Raw genomic sequence first — 24,213 nt, 5'->3', positions numbered from 1 at the left:
AATAGGATTAATTTAGAAGGCATGGAGTACCAGCTTTATTGCTATGGCATAGTTTGGATTAGATTCCCTACAGTGTGGAAACAGGCCCTTCAGCCCAAAAAGTCCACACTGCTCCTGGAAGCATCCCACCCAGACCCATCCCCTTATAACCCACACACCCCTGAACATTATGGGCCAATCCACCGAACCTGCACATCTTTGGACTGTGGGAGGAAACCGGAGCACCTGAAGGAAATACACACAGATGTAGGGAAAATGTGCAAACTCCACACAGACAGTTACCCGAGGCTGGAACCACACCCGGGTCCCTGGTGCTGTAAGACTGCAGTGCTAACCACTGAGCCACCATGCCTCCCATAAAGAGCAAGGAGGTCAATTTGAACAGTACAGAACTTTGGTTAGGTGACAGCTAGAGTACTGTGTGCAGTTCTGATCACCACATTATAGGAAGGATATGATTGCACCGGAGGGGGTGCAGAACATATTCTGTAGGATGTTGCCTGGGATGAAGATTTTAGCTGTGAATTTAGAGACAAAGGGACTCCATTTAAAGGTCGGGGACCTACAGATCGGGGATGCGAACAGAGTCAAGGACTCTAACATTGTAGAGATAAGTGGGAGTCGGGGACTCCATTTAAAGGTCGGGGACCTGAGTATTAAAGATTTTGTGAAATTAAAGACTTTGTGAAGTGAGAGATAAAATAGGTAGGTCGGGGACCTGAGTATTGAAGACTTTAAATGAGTCAGTGACTCAAATCTGGTCAAATTGGCATTGTTTAAAGTGATTTCCAAATTTGTCTGTGAAAGACAACACTATGGACTATCGCGATATATTATAACGAGACTGTCAAGGTTTTAGAATGTTGTGAAGGTTTGTGGAAGTCGTTAGTCTGCTGTTCGATGACAGATTGTTGATTAGTGAAAGTTTTGGGTCGAGGTTAAGGGAGGTTGTTTAAGATGGGTAATAACATAGATAAGACAGACGATCTGTGTTCTTCACTGGTGAAACTATGTGAAAAACATCTGGATAAAGCTGAAAGCCTGCATGAACTTTCTGGCGTCTTAAACAAGAAATTAGATGATGAACAGTGGCCACTAGGTGGCCCCAAAAATAATCAATTGGTTAAATTCCCTGTAGCAATGACAAAGGTGAAACAAAAACAAGGTTCTAAAAGCCAAATACAGGGAGTTTGGAAATAAATTGAAAATTAGGATCTCAAGTTTAGTAATCTTGAGATTGCCATCAGTACTACATGCTAGTAAGAGCAGAAATATCAATTGAATACGTGGTTGGAAATATGAGCAGGGTTTCAGATTCATGGGACACTGGGACCGGCTCTGAGGGAGGTGTGACCAGCATAAACTGGACCAGTTACACCTGGGCAGGACCAAGACCAATGCCCTATAGCAAGTATTTGTCAGTGTAGTTGGGATGAATTGGGGTGGAATGACAAGGTACTGGGAACCTAAGCAGGATAACAAGGGGAAGAGCAACAAGGACAGTAATAAAAGAAGGAACAGTAAAACACAAACAGGATAGATGGTAATCAAGGGTGAGAGGCAAATAAGGCCACAGTTAAAAGAAAAGTTAGGATGATGGGTGTGTGGGTTGTAGGGGAATGGGTCTGGATGGGATGCTGCAAGGGGCAGTCTGGACTTGTTGAGCCGAAGGGCCTGTTTCCACACTGTAGGGAATCTAATCTAATGTAATCTAATCTAATGATTAAAAATGGCAATCCTAATGACCATGCATCTTAAATCGACAAAGGATTCAGAATAAGAGAGATGAACTAATTATGCAAAACATGGTAATTGGATATGATCTCACAGCGATTACAGAGATATGGTCACAAGGAGATTAGAATGGAGAACTTAACATTCAAGGATATTTGACCTTTTGGAAAAACAAGATGGAAGGTAAAGTTGGTGAGAAGCACTGTTAACCAGTGATGATCAGGAGTCAGATAATGTATGGTCCATTTAGAAGGAGGTTAATAGCAGCAAGGGAAAGAAGATATTGGTAGGAGTACTGTACAGACCCCAAACAGTAGCCATGCCCTAAGATAGGATATAAGTTAACAATAATAGGAGTATGTAAAAAGGAAAGAGCAATAATTACTGGGTGATTTTAATCTTCTCATTGATTGGGTCAGTCAAATTGGAAAGCGTAGCCACCACAATGAATTACTTTAGTAGATAGGGATAGTTTCTCAGAGCAATATGTTGTGTTTTATTTGTTCACATGATGTGGGCATCACTGGCTATACCAACGCTCATTGCACATCCCTAATTGTCATGGAGTCAACTGCGAATAGACTATCTTGAATTTGGTAATGAATAATGAGGCATGTTTAATCAATTACCTCATTATATAGCATCTAGTTTGAAAGTGAGAAACTTGAGTCTTGTGTTTAACTTAAACAATGGAATCAAGTTAGCTAAAGTGGACTCGGCAGATAGATTACAAAGTGTGAAGCTGGATGAACACAGCAGGACAAGCAGCATCTCAGGAGCACAAAAGCTGATGTTTCGGGCCTAGACCCTTCATCAGAGAACAGATAGATTCTCAGGAAAGACAGTAAGTAAGCAGTGGCAGATGGCTAAGAAGGTAATTCATGATTGTCAGCAAAAATAGACCCCAGTAGAGAGGAAAGAGACGAAGAATAAACCAACAATGATTAGCCAAGGAAATTAAAGATAATGTAAAGTTGAAAGAAAAAGTATATAAGGAGGCAAATGTCAATGACAGTCCTAAAGACTGGGATAAATTCAGAATCCAGCAAAGGAAGGACTAAAAAAGTAATAAAAAGCTGGAAAATATACTGCAAAAGCAAACCTTCATAAAATATAAAAACTGACAATAATAGCTTCTTAAAATGTATAAAAAGGAAATGGACAAAAATTGGCAAATGGAGTATAAATTGAGAAAAGTTGTTCATTTTGGAAGGGAGAACAAAAGAACAGATATTTGCAGTTTAGAAGAATGAGATATCTTGTTGAAACTTGTACGATTCATAAGGGGCTTAAGTGGGTAAATACTAGGAGGATGATTACCATTTTGGGAGAATCTGGTACCGGAGGGCATAATTTCAGAATACTGTTTGGATTAAAATAAATACACTTCAGACTGCTAGTCCCGTTGTCTTATTAGCCTTACTCTGCCTGTTCTTCCTATTAGACTTACTTGACCTAACCTCTACTTTCTCCTTTAATCCACATGCTGACCTACTGTGGCCTGGTTCCCGATCCCTGCCACACTAGCTTAAAATCTCCCAAGTGGTACTAGCATACCTCACTGCAAATATATATTGATGCTCCTCTGGTTTAGGTGCAACCCATTCCTCTAGGAAAAGTCCCTCTTGCCTTGGATCCAGATATCTGAAGTCCTCCCTCCTACACCAGCTCTTTAGCCACAGGTTCAACTATATTAACTTCCTATTTCTGGCCTCTCACAGCGCAGGAGAGAAATCCTGAGACTGGAGCCCTAGAAGTCCTGCATTTCAACTTTCTACCTAGGTCCTAAAATTCCCTTTTCAGGACTCTATCGCTCTTCTTGCCTATGTTGTTAATACCAGTATGGACCACAACATCTGGCTGCTCATTTCAGAATATCTTTGACTCTGGTACCAGGAATGACGAAACAGGTTCAAGGGGATGCGCAGCTTACTCTTGTTCCTATCTCCTATGGTCTTGTAGTGTATGGTTAAATCAGTCTCCCCATCCCTGGATTTGCAACAGGATAAAATTAAAACATTCAATGACCTTCAAAATCACTCCATTGTTCCTAACCAGATGTTAAGTATGGCAGATGTCTGACACCAAGATTGCAATTTCATAAGGAATTAGTAGTGACTTTAGCAAAACATGGATAAATAAAAAGGTAATCTACTTAATATGAGGCTAATCTTCTTTGACCAGAACCCTCACTTGTACACTTACAGACAGTTAAGCGATAAATTTGAAGGAAAAAATAAAGGAAAGTATAATGTGACAGTTCAACAGTTGCACAATTGGTACCAGAACTTCAGAAGTCCTTTGTTTACATGCCTGTGAACAACTCCAAAAGCAAAGGATTTCTGTAGCCCTTGCTGGAATTCCAAATTCATTGATTCATGCAAAAGGTCCAGTAATGTACCAGCATTATCCAACCACTTCCTGGAGGGATATTTGATTATTACAGCAACTAATAAGTTGATAACTACCGTGAAAATGAAAAAGAGAAAGAACAAAACACAGCAGCACCATCCAGAAGCCTTTTTTCAAAAACACACTCATGGCTTCCAAAGCCCAGTCAGAACTGGTTGACAAATCAACCTGATTGACCAGTTCAACAGCCAGCCGGTTGCCAGTTGAGAGCAGAGAAGATCACAGAGCCAAAACACCAGTAATGTTCTTAGGATAGCAATTAACATGATTATTTTTCCCTGCCTGTTGCCATAAATAAGCGACAATGGGAACTGCAGATGCTGGAGAATCCGAGATAACAAAGAGTGGAGCTGGATGAACACAGCAGACCAAGCAGCATCTCAGGAGCACAAAAATATACATCAATTTGTTTGCTCTCCCTTTCATTTCAAAGCAAGCTACTGCTCAAAGTTTGATTCTCAACTTCAGCTCACCGTTCCAAAACAAAAATAGCAAAGGGAATAAAGTTTGAAGGGACAATCCTGCAACCCAGGCGAAGGAGAATGGACACATCATGTTTTTTTTTCAGAGATTGTAATTCATCAAAACAATTGTTGCTTTCATACAAATATGTTAACTGACTTTTCAAAACCATTTGGCACAAAGTCATGCACATGAGACAGTGAGGCTCTTTGTGCTGAAGACAGTAATCCTTACATTTGTAATAATATAAGCATTGCTGACTGATCAACACCTGTTCCCAGAAATTAACCCTAAGTATGTGGTTACACCATACTTTTTACATTCATTTCATGGTCTCTAATCACTGGCATTCATTGAATTGAATTGAATCAAATTGAATTGAATTAGCTTTATTGACATACGTACTTAAATGAGTACTGTTGGCCAGTTTCAGTGCCATCTTAAGTACAAAGTACCTAGGTACAATTTCTTCAGTTACAAGATTAGCTACAGAGAAACAATGGCACCAACATACAGTGCCATCTCAGCTACGGAGTACTTAGGCATTACGGAATAGAGAAATGAAGGAAAAAAAACACGTTATAACCACAGGCTTCTCATTAAGGCAGTGATTACTTCATTGTCAAGGAAACTTACATGGAAATTGTGATGTGCTATACTTCAGATGATTTAAGACCAAAACAGTTGGACATATTGGCAATCAAATGCTCACTAGGTTCCTGCAATGCCAAGCAAATCTAGAAATGTTGTGCAAACACAAAACTTACTTATTCATTAATAACATCTCCTGCATAATTAAATTATGCAAACTGATCTTGGAGCACAAAGCTAATAATGAACTGGTCAATAGGGTTGCCAATTCTGACAGGTTGAATTCTTGGTGATGCCATCGCATGACTGTTGTCTTCAGCTGACCTTCCCAGACCAATTTGGTCATCAAATGTGGACTATCATGGAGACTCCAAGGCTTCTCAATGCATTCTGGATGGGCCTGAAATTTCAAACCAGTTCAGCAGTACCCTTTGCCTCAGAATCATTTTTCGCAAAGTCTGGTTGAGTGGAAGCAGCTACTAGCTGTTGAAATTGTTATAAGTTGTTGAAATCCCAAATATGGAGAGATAGTACGTAGTAAAGAATACTGTTCTAAAAGGTGTACAGGAGCAGAAAGACTTTGCTCCATATGTACATATGTTATTAAAGGTGGCAGGATATGTAGACAGAGCTGTGCATAAGCAAACAGTATTCTAGGTTTCATAAATAGGTGCATATGGCACAAGAGTAGAGATGTTCTGAAACTTATCTACACACTGGTTAGACCTCAGCTGGAGAATTGTACACAGTTCTGAATGTCGCACTACAAGAAACATTGGACAAAGTGCAGAAGAAGTTAATGACAATGGTTCCAGAAATAAGACACTTCAGCTATGAGGAAAAATTGGAGAAGTAAGACTGATTCCCTGGAGAGAAGAAGGCTTAGAAGTTTCTAAAATCATGAAGTGACCTGGCAAAGTCAATAAGGAGAAACTATTCCCACTCATAAATGGATTAAATGGTTTTGTAAAAGGAGCACATCCAAGCCAAATTTTTTTCACACAGCGAATTGTCAGGGTCTGGAATGCACTTGCTGGAACTGTGAGGGAGGCATCTTCAATTGATGTTTTCAAGAGATCATTAGATAATTATTTAAATGGGAACACTGTGCGGGGTTATAAGGAAAACATAGGAGATGCGAGCACAGTTAAAATGCTCAGAAAAGCAGTGCAGGTATGATGGGCTGAATTGTGTCCTTTTGCATGATAATAATTATGTAAATCTATGATTTCCTTCCTGCAGTTGCAATTTGTACACGAACTGAAATGGAGGACTTTCTTCGAGAAGCAGTCTGCATGAAGGAATTTGATCATCCCAACGTAATGCGTTTACTTGGTAGGGAGACTTAGAAATTTTTGCTTTAGAAGTGATGTTTTTAAACAAAATTTTTAGCTAATGATTGCCAGAGAGTAGACCTGTACAGAATGAGGGTCTTGATGTATTTTGTTGGGGTTGCATTCTGATGGGACGTAGAATCATAGATATTTATGTAGCCATCTGTATGCCTTTTAAATGTTATAATAGTGCCTAAATTTTCAGAAGACACCAAAGTAGTCATGAATGTACATTGTGAGGAAAAAATGTGAGAAAGTTGCAGATTGATTATAGGTAAGTTGAGTGGGTGGGTAAAATCAGGCTGACGATTCATAAAATGTCTGAGTATATGAAGTCATTCATGTTGACAGGAAGAATTTTTAAAAATTACTTAAACAGCGAATAACTACAGCACTGAGCCACAGAAGATTTGTTTTTAGATACGTTGGTCATTCTTATTTGACATCTGAAAGGACCCCCCCAAATTTTAAATTCAGTGTTGATTTTGCTGTCTCTATCTTCTCTGCAGCCATAATATTGTATTCTTTGTTCTATTATATTACCTTCATACACTTTGTATGGTAAGATCTTCCTGTACTGCATGCAAACCAAAATGTTTCGCTGTATCTAGGTACATATGACAATAATATATCAAATCAAAGAAGCTAATATGCAGGTGCAGCATATGATCAAGAAGGTGAATGGGATAAGGGGCAATAGGAACTGCAGATGCTGGAGAATCTGAGATCACAAAGTGTAGAGCTGGATGAACACAGCAGACCAAGCAGCATCAGAGGAGCAGGAAGGCTGATGTTTTGGGCCTAGACCCTTCTTCAGAAATGGGGGAGGGAATGGGGGTTCTGAAATAAATAGAGAGAGATGGGGGGAAGGTGGATAGAGGAGAAGTTAGATGGAGAGGAGACAGACCGGCCAAAGAGGTGGGGATGGAGCCAGTGAAGGTGAGTGGTGATGATGGAAGTGCTACACCTCTCCCCTCACCCCCATCCCAGGCTCCAGAAAGACTTTCCACATCAAGTAGATGTGGTATACTGCATCTGCTGTTCCTGTTGTGGCGTCCTCTACATCGGGGAAACCAAGCGGAGGCGTGGGGACCACTTTGCAGAACACCTAAGCTCGGTTCACCCTAAACAAGTGCACTTCCCAGTCACAAACCATTTCAACTACACCCCCATACCCCTCCATTCTGCAAAAGACATGTCCATCTTGGGCTTCTTGCAGTGCCACAATGATGCTACCCGAAGGTTGTGGGAACAGCAACTCATTCTGCTTGGGAACACTGCAGTCCAATGGTATCAATGTGGACTTCACAAGCTTCAAAAGCTCCCCTCCCCCCACTACATCTCAAAACCAGCCCAGCCTCCCTAATCTGTCCTTCCTCCCACCTATCCCCTCCTCTCACCTCAAGCCCCATCTTCTACCTACTAACATCATCCTGCCCCCTTGACCTGTCCGTCCTCCCTGGACTGACCTATCTCCTCCCTACTCCCCACCTACACTGACCTTCACTGGCTCCATCCCCACCTCTTTGACTGCTCTGCATCCTCTCCATCTATCTTCTCCTCTATCCATCTTCTATCCGCCTCCCCCTCTCTCCCTATTTATTTCAGAACCCCCTTCCCTCCCCCCCCCCCCCACCCCATTTCTGAAGAAGGTCTAGGCCCAAAATGTCAGCCTTCCTGCTCCACTGATGCTGCTTGGCCTGCTCTGTTCATCCACCTCTACACCTTGTTATCTCAGCTAATGGGATAATGTCAACTTTCCTGCTCCTCTGTGTTCCTGCAGCTCCACACTGTGGTGTCTCTGACTCCACACCTGCAATTCTTGCTATCTCTTCCCACATTGTGAACTCTTTTTAAAGCATAGGTCAGATTATTTCCATGTCAGGGAATATGAAACACTGCCCCAAAATAATATTTCCCTTTATCATTGTTACAAGTACCGAACACCCTGTTGAACTATCAAAAGACATAGGGGTTCCTTTTCTCCAACGCACCCAGTCTGGAACATGGTGAGCATGCAGCTGCAACATTTTAGACCTGATCATAGTCAACACCCAGCTTCCCCAGTAATAACCAGCATTTTGAGGTTGTTGACTTGCTCGCCGAGCTGCCTTGTTTTTGTTCAGATGTTTCATCACCATGCTAGGTAACATCAGTGATGCCTCTGAGGAAGCGATGTTGTTCTACTCCGCTTGGAATTTATACTGTCCAGTCAATTATGATGAGTTGTCATTTCCGGTTTTGGTCTGTATGGGTTTTTATATGGGGTCCGATTCTATATGTTTGATTGCATTATTGGTTGAGAACTATGCCTCTAATTTCCTGTGTCTCTGTTTCACTTGGGCTACAATGGCTACATTGTCCCAGTTAAACTGATGGCTTTCATTATCCAAGTGTACTGATATAAAGGAAAGTTTGTCGTACCGTTTTGCTGCCAGCTGATGATCTCGTATTCTGATGGCTAGTTTCTTTCCTATCTGTCTGATGTAATGCTTATGGCAGTTGTTGCATGGTATTTTGTAAACTACATTGGTTCTGCATGTTGTTGGAATGGGATCTTTAATTCTTGAGTGTTTGTTGTAGTGAGGCTGTGGGCTTGTGTGCTACCATGATTCCTAGTGGTCGCATGAGTCTCATTGTCATTTCTGATGCGTTCTTGATGTAGGGCAGCGTGGCCAGTGTGTTAGGGCAGACTGTGTGACCTGTTGTTCTTGCATATTTAGTAGGCACCTGTGGATGAAGTAGCGGGCATATCTGTTTTGTAGTGAAGAATTTTGTACAGGTGCTCTTTCTCCTTTCTGCTTAATTCTGGTGTGTTGCAGTGAATGTTGCCCATTTACAGAGTGTCTTCATGCAACTTTGAGGACATTGGGGTGGTTGCTGCAGAAGTTGAGGATTTGTTCAGTGTGGATTGCTTGCCTGTATACCAAGATTTGGAACTCCCTGTTGGTCAACTGACATCCAAAAATGGAAGCTGTTTGTTGTTGTGTTCTTCTTCTCTCATGACCTTAATACTCGCAAATATGTTGCTAATGATATGATGGGCCTCTTCTAGTTTGGTGCGTTTAATAACGACAAATATGTTGTCTACGCACCAGATCAACAGTTTTTAGGTTGAATGCAGGGAGAGTAATGTGTTCTAGTGTTAGCATGACTACCCCAGGGATGTGCCCTGAGATGGGTGACCCCAAATGTGTGCCATTGATCTATTTATATACTCGACCATTAAAGACAAACTTCTACATCAGACAGACAGGAATGAAATTAACCATCAAAATACATGAGCATCAGCTCGCAGCAAAATGATACCTAATATCTGCACACTTGGACATTGAAGGCTATCAGTTAAACTGGGACAATGTAACCATAGTAGCCAAACTCAAGAATTCCTAGAGGCATAGTCTGCAACCCATAATACAATCAACAAATATACAGAATTGAACACCATATTAAAAACCCATACAGAACAAAACTGGAAATGACACAACTCACCATAATTGTCCAGATAGTATAAATTCCAAGCTGAGTACAACAACATCGCTTCATCAGAGGCCTCACTGATGTTACCTAGCATGGTGATGAAACATCTGAATGAAAACAAGCTAGCTTGGTGAGCAAGTTGACAACCTCACCCATAACCTGAGCTACAAATATTTGCTAAAACCTTAAACCTGCATCTTCTGCTGAAGGGATTGTATCTGATGTTTTAAGTTCTGCCATGTCCAAGGTTGCCACTCCTGATGCATATCCTGCCTCTGCCAATTCCAATAGTCCTCTTTTTCTATCCTTGTTGGACTTAAGCTTACTCCTGTTGAACTGTTCATCAAGAAGGTGGACTATTATTTGTTTTGTGGTGGATAGGCACTGTTCTAGAGAGGCCATTTCAGTAAAATTAAAGACTATCTGCACATGCTGATATCCTGTTACCAAACTGACAGATTCTTCTGCCTCCTCTAGCACCAGACCTACACCTTCCGTTCTGTACTGAGATTTGCTACATTTAGGTTCTGGCACGGTTTTAATCATTAGGGAATGTTGGGTAATAAGTTTCTTATGGGTCCTGAAAATTATGAAGGGCCCCTAACAAAACCCCTGTCTGCATCTCTTACATACTTTTTTACTCTGCTCCCCTCCTCATTGTCATCCTTTGCACAGTTGACGATGATCCAATCAATTTTCTTAATGCCTTCAGTAGCCACCCCAGTCAATATATTTTTTGTATGCATTGCTATCCCAGTCTATATTCACATACGTGCAGTCCCAGTGTACCATAATTTTGCCTTGACTGTCATTCCCTGATGGTTGCTCAATAAATGGACACATAACTTGATTCATAATTTGTCCATCTGGGATTATTGCCAATGTCACCTCCAGAACTGAGTGAGAATTGTACTCCTGTTCCTTCCAGTATACCCAATGATTTTTTGGCTCATGCCGTCACATTCACTCCCACATAATACAAAATTAAGTCTGCTCTGTTTCCCATATTAGCTTGTATTATCTTGCACTGCAAAGCAGAGTCATTCTTGCTTGTGGGATATTCTTCCAGCATTGACGCTGCTTGAGGCGTATTCACTCGTCATAATGACCCCAATGCTGGCTCAGTTGTAGTTTCAAGCATGATTAGCCCAGTAGTGACAAAATGTATTACTCCCTCATCCTATGTTAGACCTGTAACATACAAGTATAATTTTGGCTGTTATTTACAGTTTATTTCGTATCACTACAATAAAAGCCCAGATCTGAGCCAGACAGTTTCAGATTCTAACTGCCCATTTTGTCTGACCCACTTACTTCCTGTACCCTTTTTCATGGTCTTTCATTGTTGTTTTCTTTAGCTTTCCTTTATACGTGAATGGCCAATATCAGGCTGTGTTCCAGTTATCACTTTGGATATCTGTAACTGGTCCTGTTCTTGCTGTCTCTGACCTTGGGAACTTGGAACATCGTTAGCATCGAGCATCACATGCCAATGTGGATAGCTTATTTCTTTCCTACCAATCTTAACTAATGTGAGATCAGCTACTCTTGCCTAGTGCCATTAATACATTTATATACAGATGCACTAGCCCTATTTACTATCTCTTAGGAACTGGTGAACTTTGGACTCAAGAATGAGGTGAGCTAGTGTATTCTAATCGTTACTGTTTATCCAGGATTCAATTCTATTGGGCTGGCTTTTGCATCATTTTGGCCATTTAGTAAATTGCTAAGATATGTTCTTGTTCTTTAGGTAATTTGATAAGGACTACTGAATGCTCTAATACAATGTCTCCCACACTAACTTCTAATGGTATATTCACATGTCCCACATATGAATGAATGTCCTGTGAATCTGCTTAAAATGATTTTACTTGGAATTTTCCAATTGACATGGTTAATATTGACAATGGTCTGGGATTCCCCGGTGTCCCAAAGGAATGTAACAGGGCAGAGTCCGACCCTAGGGGTCTCTCCATTTTATCCCACTGTGCATCACATAGCCATATGTAGAGAGGCCTGCTCCCATCATTGAAGTTTGGGGTACATCCCCAAAGACAATAACTTCTCTGTCAGAGATAATAGGAACTGCAGATGCTGGAGAATCCGAGATAACAAAGTGTAGAGCTGGATGAACACAGCAGGCCAATATCTCCATCACATCAGTCTGAGAGTTGAGTCTATTCAGCCCTACCATGGGGAAGCTCTGGGTTCATCGCTGACCTGCATTCTTGTGTCTCTGGGTCTCTTGCAAATTGTCCTTCCTAGCCACCGGTATAACACTTGGGTGCCCAGCTTTGAGTCTTTCCTGTTTCTGAGACGGTTCTTCTACCTCTGCCTCTAGCCCTTCCCACATTTGGGTAGGCTGGAGGGAGTGCATTCTGAATAGGTCTTCCCCCTTCATTTCTCCAGGTTTTTGCCTGATCTTTAACAGATATCATCCTTACCCCAGAGATTTTGGGAAACTGTTTCCTTTTCCCATGCTCTAACCATCTTCCTGATTACCCAGGCCTCTATGCGTGTCATCAGCGGGATTAAAATCCTCTAATACACTCTTTGATTCCTCCAGACACCAGCATTCTCGGCCATCCACTAATAACTTTTACATCACTATATTATTGCTTCCATCCTTCCACCGCAGCTCCAGCTGTTTGGATTTCTCCCTCTTGTTCACTCCTTTTCCAAACCAGCTTCTCACACTGGATCATATACCACTCCTGCACTGCTCTGTCCTTGCAGATCGATTACCTTTCTCAATAAGGTGGGCTACCGGCTCACAAAAGCCTCTTATTCTCTTCTTCTACTCTTTCCCTCTTTACCATCTCTAATTTGACTTGCTGTCAGCATCCTACCTATTCCTCTGTTAAACAGCTGATCACTACAACCTTCTGTACTGTTTTAAACACTTTGTCTGAAATTTTTATTTGGGCAACCTGCCAAAGAGCTTCCCCAGTGGACTTTCCCTTGTCCCTAATGTGACCTGCATATTTCCTGTTTTGCGGCCACTTCCCTATTATGTATTTCTGGAGGACCCCCATCCAATCAGAGCAGTCCATTCCCTCCTGATTCAGCATTGTATACTAATGGCTACCGATTAACCCCAAGCTCCCATCCAGTCTGACTCAAGTCTAGGTGGGAGGGAAGACGGACAGGTCAAGGAGGCAGGGATCAGGCTAGTAGGTAGGAAGTGGGGGAATGGTCTCAAATTGGACTTCACATGTTTCAAAGTCTCCCTACTCCTGATCTCATCCCAAGACCAGCCCAACTCATCCCTGCCTCCTTGATCTGTCTGTCTTTTCACCCCCACCTATCTGCTCCTCCCACCTCACTGACCAACCCGTTACCCCTACTTCCTACCTACTAGCCTCATCCCCTGCCTCCTTGACCTGTCCATTGCCCCTCCCTCATAACTGACCCAAGCCCCATTCCAACTCACTACCTACACTCACTTTACTGGCTCCATTCCCAACTCCTTGGCCAGTCTGTCTTTGTCTCCACCTATCTGCTCCTTTATCCACCTTCCCTTCTCTCTCTTTATTTCAGAGTCCCCTTCTTCTGTCTCATTCCAGAAGAAGGATCCAGACCTGAAATGTCAGTTCTCCTGCTGCCTGGCCTGATGTTTTCATCCAGCTCTACACCTTGTTTCCTCATAATATAGAGAGGGTGGTGCTGAACATCTTAAAATGCATAAAGGTGGATAAATTCCTAGAACCTGATCTGGTGTACTGTTGAATTCTGGGAAGCTAGGGAAGTGATTCCTTGCATCATTGATTGCCACAGGTGAGGTGCTGGAAGACTGGAGTGTGGCTAACGAAGTGCCATTACTTAAAGGTGGTAAAGAGACACCAGGAAACTAAAGACTGGTAAGCCTGACGTCAGTGGTGTTAAGTTGTTGGAGAGGATTCTGAGGGACAGGATCTATGTATTTGGAAAGGCAAATATTGATTAGGGATCATCAACATGGCTTTGGAAAATGTTGGCATATTGTGGCGCAAATTCTAGCCCATGCTTGTTCTGTGTGTCTGGATGAAGAACTGGTTGTCGAAGGTGAAGATATTGTGGTTGAGGATGAAGTGGATGAGTTGTAGGATGATGCCTGGAAATTGGCAGTTGTTGATGTAGAGTGCAGAGACTGCAGTGATGCCATTGTCGTGGAGGATGCTGGTGTAGAGTGTCAATGTCCATTGTGATGAGAAATGTTCCTGGTTCGACTGGTCTGTGGATGCTGAATTTCTGTAAGAAATCTGTAGTGTTGCGACAGAAATTGGGGGCTGCCTATACGATGGGTTTCAAGATGTCGTTGGCGTAGCCAGAGAGGTTCTCTCATCCAGCCCTGATATGATGGGATGTCCAAGTGTGTTGGCTTTGTGTATTTTTGGAAGTCATTAGAAGTCCCCTATGTGAGAAATACATGGGATAAGAGTGTAAGATACTCTGAAGAACTGGATCAAAAGTCTTGGTCAGTCTGTGAAGTTGACAAATGTTCTTTGTTCGGATCAGCAGGTAGTTGTCTGTAGTGTTCCTGGTAGCTGAGTTCTCTGTATGCTTGCTTCCTTGCAGTAGTCCTATTCTGTATGGCAATGGCTCCTCCTGTGTCTGCTGGTTTGACGACTGACAGTATTGCAATTGGCCTTGAGCATGGATAGCATTGCGTTGTCCTTGTGTGGCATTTTGCCCTGCCTTGAGTCCAGCTGATGGATCTGGCATTCATGTATTCCCTGATGGTATAAGCATACATATCAAGCCCAGGGCAATAACCCTCTGGAGGGGTCCAATTTGACTCCTTTGGCTGATCCACCACAGATTTGTCAACTGTTTTGGTTCCTCGGTTGTCTGATTGGACTAGCTGCTGACATCTTGGAAGAATTCCCAGAGTATCATTCATCTGATGAATTTCTCTGTCTGCTGCAAGACCAATGGGGTCCATTTTGGTGGTGGGGCAGAATATTGAACACTTGGCTGAAAACTTTGACCTTGTCCGGTTGAAAGGTGTGGCTAGATAAGTTGATGGATTTTCCAGTGGTGGTACCGTTTTCAACTGTGGTGTCAAAATTGGTTGTATAGTGGACAGTCAAGATGATGATCTCAGTACAACTGGACCTTGATCAGATGGTTTGATTGGCCAAGAAGATGCAGATGGAGCTTAATTTATATCATGGCCAGGGGTTGCATTTCAGTAAGACAAACCAGGGCAGAACTTTATACACTTAATAGTAGGATCCTTGGGAATGTTGCCAAACAAAGATCTTAGGTACAGTACAACAGTTTCTTGAAAGTGGAGTCACAAGTAGTGAAGAAGCTATTTGGTGCACTTGTCTTTGCTGGTACATTGACTATTGGAGTTGGGGCTTTATGTTGTGGCTGTGCAGGACGTTATTTAGGCCACTTTTGGAATACTGTGTTCAGTTCTGGCCTCCCTGTTGCAGCCTGGGTCTATTTTCCCTGGAGCATCAGAAGCTGAGGGTTGACCTTTATAGATGTAAATAAAAGCTTGAGGGGCATGGATATGTTGAATAGCCAAGGTATTTTTCTCAGGGTCGGCATGGGTTTAAGGTAAGGGGGAAAGTTTATGTTTTTTATGGGCCAGGGCAACGTTTTCATACCATGGTGTTTGCATTGAATGAGGTGCCTGTGAAAGTGGTGGAGGTTGGTACCGTTACAACATTTAAAAGGCATCTAGATGGGCACATGAATAGGAAGGATTTAGAGGGGTATGGGTCAAATTCTGGCAAGTGGAACTAGATTAATTTAGGATATCCAGGCTGCATGGATGAGTTGGACCGCAGAGTCTGTTTCCATGCTGTACAACTCTGACTCTATAATTAAAGTAACTAGTTCTGAAAAAATGTAGACATCAAAGTAGAAAAGCACTGAATTCTGGTACACATTTTATAACAATGAGCCATATGTTTCCAATAAAGAGACATTGCACGTAAAACATTAACTTTGTTCCTTTCTCCACAATACTGCTGAGTTTCTTCAACAAATCTGTTGGTGATAACAAATGCAGCCTTTTTCTAAAAAAATCATTAATTCATTCACTCAATGAATGTGGGCACCTGTGGCTAGACGACCAATAATTGCCCATCCTAGTTGCTTTTGAGAAGGTGATGGTGAGCTGCTTTCTTGAATCCATTACAGTCCACATGGTATAGGTAGACCCACAATATTCACAGGGATTGAGTTCCAGGATTTTGACCCAGTGACCATGAAGGACCATTTGTTTTTAATATTTCCAGTCCACTGTTTTTAAATTTATAAAATTCGTTTCTTCTTTCTTCCCCCAAATACAGGGGTCTGTTTACAGAATCACGAGAATGAAGGATATCCATCACCAGTTGTCATCCTCCCATTCATGAAACATGGGGATCTCCACAGCTTCCTCTTGTATTCTCGTCTGGGAGAGAGCCCTGTGGTAAGTTCCAGCCATAACCTCAAGAATCTTGAAGGCATCCACTCCTGGTAAACAAGCATTGATGTGGTCAGTTTGTTGAGAGAGCACCCAGCTCTACCTTCTCCATTGATGGGCGTGACTATATCTTCAAAAGTCAACTGGTACACACTGAATGTGGTGTTCATTGATGTTTCGCATATTGGATATTCAATGATAAGGGTCCGGCAGAGGGGCATTATAAAGGAAATTATGTGATGGCATCTACTAGGGTGTTTCAGCTTGGGTTCCAGAATAAGTGGAGATGTTTGCTGACCATGTTCGGTACCTTTAGTGACTCCACAGATCCCTGAAGCAATCCATGCCAAATGCAGCAAGACTTGAATAATATCCAGGCTTTGGCTGAAAAATGGCAAGTGGCATTTGCACCCCACAAATGCCAGGCAGTGACCATCTTCTATAACAGACAATCTAACCATCACCCATTGATGGTTTACATTGACAATAGTGAATCCCCTGTGATCAACATCTTGCAGGTAGTCATTGACCAGAAATTGAACTAGATTAGCAATTAACAAATTGTGGCTACAAGAGCGTGCCAAGACTAGGAATCCTGCATCAAATAAATGCCAGCAACACTCAAGAAGCTTCACATTATCCAGGACAAAGCAGCCTACTTGATTGTGCGTGAGTGTTATGCCATTCAGTTCCTCCATCACTGACATTAAAAAGCACAAGTTCTATCTAAGACGACTGTAGAAATACTCCTTAGTAATAACTTCAAGTCCATGACCTTCACATGTGGAAAGACCAGGGCAGCAGATACAAGGGAGAACTACCAAAATTTCCCTTAATTCAATTAGATTTCCAGCTCAAAATGTTATCTCCATCCCTTCGATGGTGCTGCATCAAAATCCCGGAATTTGTACCTCTACGTGCGCACACGCACATGCACAGACACACGTGTGTTGTATTCCGGATGCAGTTTGATTGGCCAAACCACTCGGTTTGAAACAAAAGTCTTTATTCAGATACTATAATTAAAATACAGAAAAAATAAAAATAAAGGAATTGGTTTAACTGTAACTCTACTGAAATGCTTGTGCACACACACGCATTCCAATATAGTAACATCCCATAATCATACCTTTGGCAAAGGCAGATTCAGTAAACAGCTGCATCGTCTCACATGCAATTCCAGCAGTAGGAAGAGAACCCTAGCTTTCATTTGTAACATCCAACTTCAAGACCTCGCCAACTGCAGAAATCTAAAACTAGAAATCCTGGTTCTGGTGAAGCTTGACCCCTGCCCATTCAGGCAGCTTGTATTGTTCCAATTTATTTTTTTTTAAATGCCCAAGGCCTCATAACTTTAAACAGTTTTAAGTGGACTGCTCGCCACCTCTGTCTCAATCTTTTTTCATTTAAAACAAGAGGCAATATATGTCACTTAAAGCCATGGTATCATCACAATCACAAGCGTGAATAAACAAAAGTACAGCAAGCAGGCAGCCATATGTCAGAGTCTTGAGGGAGCTGTCCTCACTGAAGTCCATGCTTGTGCCTGTAAGTGAGGAGGTCATAGTATATTAAGTCAAAGGCAGCTTCCCACACCTGTCAAGAAAATTTGCCTTGGTCAGGCATACAGTTGGTGTTCTTTGTTCAGGGCAGGTTTTCCTACCATCTGGCATGTTTCACGAGAATTGTACTCCATCTTTATGAAGTCTTGGCCATATAAAATACCTTGTTTATTAATGCCTTTGTTTTCCATGTTCCTTTGTACCCCACCATAAAAAAGACTTCACATGCAAGCTGCAACTTCTCAGAGTATCTTGTCGCTACCACAATTTGATGAACAAGTATTCTCTCGGATCTATGGATAAAGAAAGGTTATAAGACCATAAGACATAGGAGTGGAAGTAAGGCCATTTGGCCCATCCAGTCCACTCCGCCATTTATATCATGGCTGATGGGCATTTCAACTCCACTTCCCTGCACTCTCCCCGTAGCCCTTGATTCCTTCTGAGATCAAGAATTTGTTGATCTCTGCCTTGAAGGCATCCAACGTCCCGGCCTCCACTGCACTCTGCGGCAATGAATTCCACAAGCCCACCACTCTCTGGCTGAAGAAATGTCATCTCATTTCAGTTTTAAATTTACCCCCTCTAATTTTAAGGGTGTGCCCACGGGTCCTAGTCTCCCCGCCTAACGGAAACAACTTCCTAGCGTCCACCCCTTCTAAACCATACATTATCTTGTAAGTTTCTATTAGATCTCCCCTCAACCTTCTAAACTCTAATGAGTACAGTCCCAGGATCCTTAGCCGTTCATCATACGTTAAACCTACCATCCCAGGGATCATCCGTGTGAATCTCCGCTGGACACACTCCAGGGCTAGTATGTCCTTCCTGAGGTGTGGGGCCCAAAATTGGACACAGTATTCTCAATGGGGCCTAACTACAGCTTTATAAAGCCTCAGAAGCACATTCGCTGCTTTTATATTCAACCCTCTTGAGATAAACGACAACATTACATTTGCTTTCTTATTTACGGACTCTACCTGCAAGTTAACCTTTAGAGAATCCTGGACCAACACTCCCAGATCCCTATGCACTTCTGATTTGTGAATTTTCTCACCGTTTAGAAAATAGTCCATGCCTGTATTCTTTTTTCCAAAGTGCAAAACCTCACATTTACTCACATTGAATTTCATCAGCCATTTCCTTGACCACTCTCCTAAACTGTCTAAATCTTTCTGCAGCTTCCCCACCTCCTCAGTACTATCTGCCTGTCCACCTATCTTCGTATCATCGGCAAACTTCACCAGAATGCCCCCAGTCCCTTCATCCAGATCATTAACATATAAGGTGAACAGCTGTGGCCCCAACACTGAACCCCGCGGGACACCACTCGTCACCGGTTACCATTCCGAAAAAGAGCCTTTTATCCCAACTCTCTGCCTTCTGTCAGACAGCCAATCCTCAATCCAAGCCAGTAGCTCACCTCAAACACCATGGGCTCTCACCTTGCTCAGCAGCCTCCTGTGAGGCACTGTATCAAAGGCCTTTTGGAAGTCTAGATAGATAACATCTACTGGGTTTCCCTGGTCTAACATACTTGTTACCTCTTCAAAGAATTCTAACAGGTTTGTCAGGCACGACCTCCCCTTACTAAAACCATGCTGACTTGTTTTAATCTGACCCCGCACTTCCAAGAATTTAGAAATCTCATCCTTGACAATGGATTCTAGAATTTTACCAACTGCCGAGGTTCGGCTAATTGGCCTATAACTTTCCATCTTTTGCCTTGATCCTTTCTTAAACAAGGGAGTTACAACTTCCACTTTCTGATCAAAACTTCATTTTTAGTCTAATAACATTCTGGAATTCCTTCAGCCTCAGTGTCCATGTGAGCTGTCTGTGCCAACTTAATTAACCCTGGATCTGCTTCCTATGTCTCAATAAACGAAGACATGACAAACTCCTCATTTGATCTATCCAATTCTTACAGTTAGCCTAAAATGTGCTTGTGATATCGCTAATGATGGACTTAATTTATCTATTGCTCTAGTCACAACACAATGGAAAAGTCACAGAACATTTCCTTCAGCTGTTCCATTTCTATAGCCTCAACTGGACTTTCCATCATTATAGATGAAGCTATACTTTTACTTCTGCCAAATCATTCCTTAGCAATAAACAAACTCCATCCACAGCTAACGTCTTAACCACCCAGCTACCACTAGTGCAGACAGCTAGCCACACTTCAACTGGACCTTGTATGATTAAACTGGGATTTACTCTTTAATTATCCCATTTAATACATCTTGACTTTCAATGAACTCTCAGAAGGGAAAACTACATCTTTCTCCAGCGAGAAAATTGGAGTTGTCCCTGCATCTCTTCGATTTGGCTTAGATTCTTCCTTTGAAGTAAAAGAAGGTATCTTCCATTAGGTAATAACGCTTTATACGTTACATCTATCCTATGTGCCAATTTTACACTCTCAGCAGTGTCCTTTTAGTTTCAGTTAAAGTTACAATCTGATGCATGCTTTTTCCTCCTGAGTTTCCTTTTTGGATTCATTGTCATAGATACCAATAAGTCCTATGAATTTCTCTTTCAACTTCCAGCATTTGGAATGAACGTGTCCCTTTTTATAATTAGAATACCTTGGTTTCTGATTTTCACCATGCCCGCAGCACTTTGCTTTCTGATTTTATGGAGGAAAACTTGGGCACTTGCTTCCCTTTCACTTCCCCATTTCCTACCTTCTTTGGATTTGAGGGTGATGGCATAAAATTTATTTTCATGGATTATTGATATTATTGCTGCTGTCGAGCAGTTGCAATTATTGATCCTTACATTGGGCTCTTATTGCAGAAAGAAGTGAATTTTTAGATTCCTTGAAGAGAATAACCTCTCTAATTTGTTTCATAGATGATTTCACCTTCATTTACTCTTTTCCACCTATCAAAATTACTTTGCTTAACCCTTCAATGTTGTTTGTCCAGGTTGCTTCCCTAAATTCAGGAACTTTTGCCTATATGCATCAAGGACCAACTTTTATGCAGCCAACGTAGTTTCCGTCATTATATCTAATGGTGAGAAACTGCTCTGACAGTGAATTTCCTGTACTTTATCTGTTGACCTTACACTGGATGAGCAATTTCCACTCCTCTTACCTTTCCTGCTCCTCTGCTGCCTGGCCTGCTGTGTTCATCCAGCTCTACACCTTGTTATCCCACTCCTCTTTTGCCTAGTTAAGTTGTTGAGCCATTTCTTCAAATGGCATGTCTCCATATCCCTGTCATCAAATTTTGGTTGGACCTGTGCAAATTTGAACAAATCCTTGAACTTTGAATTATGGCTCAGATTCTCGATTCTCCCTACCAAACTCAGTTACTGATGTCTACTCTTTCAATTGTGTAATTTTTAGCTTCTCATCATGTTCTCTCACCTGTCTTTCACTTTGCTCTTTGAATTATAATTTTCACACAGTGTCTCAATGGTTAGCACTGCTGTCTGTCAGCTCCAGGGACCTGGACTTGTTTCCACCCTTGGGCAACTGTCTGTGTGGAATTTGCATATTCTCCCTGTGTCTGCGTGGGTTCTTTCTGGGTGCTCCAGTTTCTTCTCACAGCCCAAAGATGTCCAAGTTAGATGGTTTGGCTATGCTAAATTGCCAGGGGTGTGTAAATTAGACCTGTTAACCATGGAAAATATTGGCTGGAGGCATAGGTCTGTGTGTGATGCCCTTTGGAGGGTCAGTGTAGACTTGTTGGGCCCAATGGCCACTGTAGGAACTCTGTTTTGGTCTTTACATTTCTATTTCCTGCTTTCTTAATCCTAACTCTCCTTACTTATCGTTTTCTGCCATCTCTGGTTTCCTTATGTTCCAGCCACTTCAACTGTAACTGAATTATACCCAATCCTGGCATTTCACTACCTAAATTGCTTGACGATTTTTGTACTTCCTTTAAATCCAATAGTTGTGCCAGTGCTTCAATTATCTCTAACCTTTTAGCTCTGTCAAGCGAAGCTACCCACCAGCTTACCCATCAAATCAATCATCCTTGACTTTGCTGTTTCCAGTGGTATGACTTAGGCCCCAGTGCCTGATGATAACCTCCCCAGGTTATTGAAAAGCAAAAGAGGAGATTTCTGGGCCTTTGACCAAGATCTTCATATCCTTGCTAGCCACTAGAGAAGTCCTGGCGGACTGGCAAGTAGCTAATGTTGTTCCTGTGTTCAAAAAGGGAAATAGGGATAATCTGGGAAAGTATAGACTGAGTCTCATGTTGATGGTTGGGAAGATATTGGAGAGATTATTAGGGATAAGATTTATGCACCCTTGGAAAAGCATGGTCTAATTAGGCCATATCAGAATGGCTTTGCAAAGCAGGTCATGTCTTATTAACTTGATTTATCTTTGTCACCTCCTCAAAATTCCATGAGGGTGGAGCAGTGGAATTTGTCTACATGGATTTTAGGAGCTGCACTCTGAAAGTTTGTGATTTCAAATAAACACTTTGGACTATAACCTGGTGTCATGTGACTTCTGACCTTTGTTCACAGTCCAACACCAGCACCTCCACATCATGGCTACATGGATTTTACTGAGACTTTTGACAAAATCCCTCATGGCCAGCTCACCCAGAAGATTAAGATGCATGGTGTCCACAGTAACATGGCCTTGTAGATTCAGAATTGGGTTTCCCATAGAAAACAGAGGGTAATAGTACAAAGATTTTTTTTGGCTTGAGATCCATTACCAATGGTGTTCTGCAGGGATCTGTACTAGGATCTCTGTTTGTTTGTGATGTATATAAATGACTTGGATGAAAATGTTAATCAGTTTGTTAGTGAGTTTGCAGATGATACAAAGATTGGAGTTGTGGATAGTGCAGAAGGTTATCAGAAGATACAGTGGGATTATAGATCAGTTGCAAATGTGGGCAGACAAATGGCAGATGGAGTTTAATCCAGGTAGGTGTTAAGTCAGCATTTTGAGAAATCAAATGTTAGGGAAACATATAGAGTTAATGGCAGGACCCTGAAGAGCATTGATGTACAGAAGGATCTTGGGACTCAAGTTCATAGCTCCATGAAAGTAGCTATGCCGGGAGATAGGGTGTTAAAGGCAGCATACAGCATGCTTGCCTTTGTGATGTTGCAGCTCTAAAAGACTTTGGTTAGGCCACACTTAGAGTATTATGTTCACTTCCAGTTGCCATATTACAGTAAGGATGTAGAGGATTTGGAGAGGATTCAGAAGGGATTTACGAGGATGCTGCCTGGATTAGAGGGTATGAGCTATCAGGAAAGGCTAGAAAGACATGGGTTGTTTTCTCTGTAATGGCAGAAAATGACAAGGGACTTGAAAGAAGTCTCTATAAAATTCGAGATGCATAGGTAGGGTTCACAGTCAGAGTCTATTTTCCAGTGTTGAAATGTCTGAAACTAGGGGGCATGCATTTAGGGTGGGATGGGAAGTTCAAAGGAGATGGGAGGGGCAAGTATTTTACACATTAGTAGGAGTTTGGAATGGTGTGCCAGGGGTGGTAGAGGAGGCAGATATAAGGGCAATTAAGGGACTTTTGGATAAGCACATGAATAAGTGGCGAATGGACAGGTATGGACCAAGGGTAGGCAGAAGGGATTAGTTACTATTGGTGTCATATTTGGCACAACATTGTGGGCCAGTGGGTCCATTCCTGTGCTGTACAGTTCTGTGTTCTAAGTGCAGTAGAAGATCCAATATATTTTTTCACCTGTATGTATCAAATCACACCCAAGTCGTCGTCCTCTTTGTTTCCAATCCAAATCAAATACAAATCCTGGACATGAGCCCCTGAGTTAGCATGCCATAAATCCAGCTGCATTACTCCCCAAATCGTATTTTTAAAAAATTATGCACGGTAATCAATTTACCTAACTTTCAGACCAAGGCTGATAGAAAGCATGAACTGTTTGTTCTGTGCTGAATAAGGATTATTTTAAAGTAATAAGACTATAAATAAATAGATGTCGACCGTTGGCATATAACACTATGACCTAAAACACTAACCCCCTTATATGTACACACAGACAAACAAAGAGTGATAAAAGATCACTGACAGAAAAATTGGAAAGTTAGGTCATTGCTCGCTGGGGAAGAAATGATCTTTATTCAACTAATCAGGCCCTTAGTGATTAGTTGCCATTCTCCAGAAGCTTCTAATTAATTTGTAAAAAGTACAGAATGAGGTTGGAAAATGTCTCTAATTTATCAATTCAAAAGGCATAGCTCAGCAACTGCTGCAGGACA

General features: G+C 41.8%; 1 protein-coding gene across 2 annotated transcripts in view; it reads left to right on the top strand.

Annotated features, from left to right (window-relative positions):
• LOC125447662 (tyrosine-protein kinase receptor UFO) overlaps positions 1 to 24,213 on the top strand; it is a 223,054-nt gene that overhangs the window by 174,143 nt on the left and 24,698 nt on the right. For both annotated transcript variants that reach the window (XM_059640926.1, XM_059640927.1), the window contains 2 exons: positions 6,442 to 6,534; positions 16,307 to 16,428. In XM_059640926.1, the coding sequence (XP_059496909.1) occupies positions 6,442 to 6,534; positions 16,307 to 16,428 (215 nt within the window). The remainder of the gene's footprint in view (positions 1 to 6,441; positions 6,535 to 16,306; positions 16,429 to 24,213) is intronic.

The sequence above is a fragment of the Stegostoma tigrinum genome, chromosome 39 (genome assembly GCF_030684315.1).
Source record: "Stegostoma tigrinum isolate sSteTig4 chromosome 39, sSteTig4.hap1, whole genome shotgun sequence".
NCBI classification, from domain to species: domain Eukaryota; kingdom Metazoa; phylum Chordata; class Chondrichthyes; order Orectolobiformes; family Stegostomatidae; genus Stegostoma; species Stegostoma tigrinum.
Note: the sequence above shows the minus strand (reverse complement) of the source record. Positions and strands in the feature narration are given on the sequence as shown.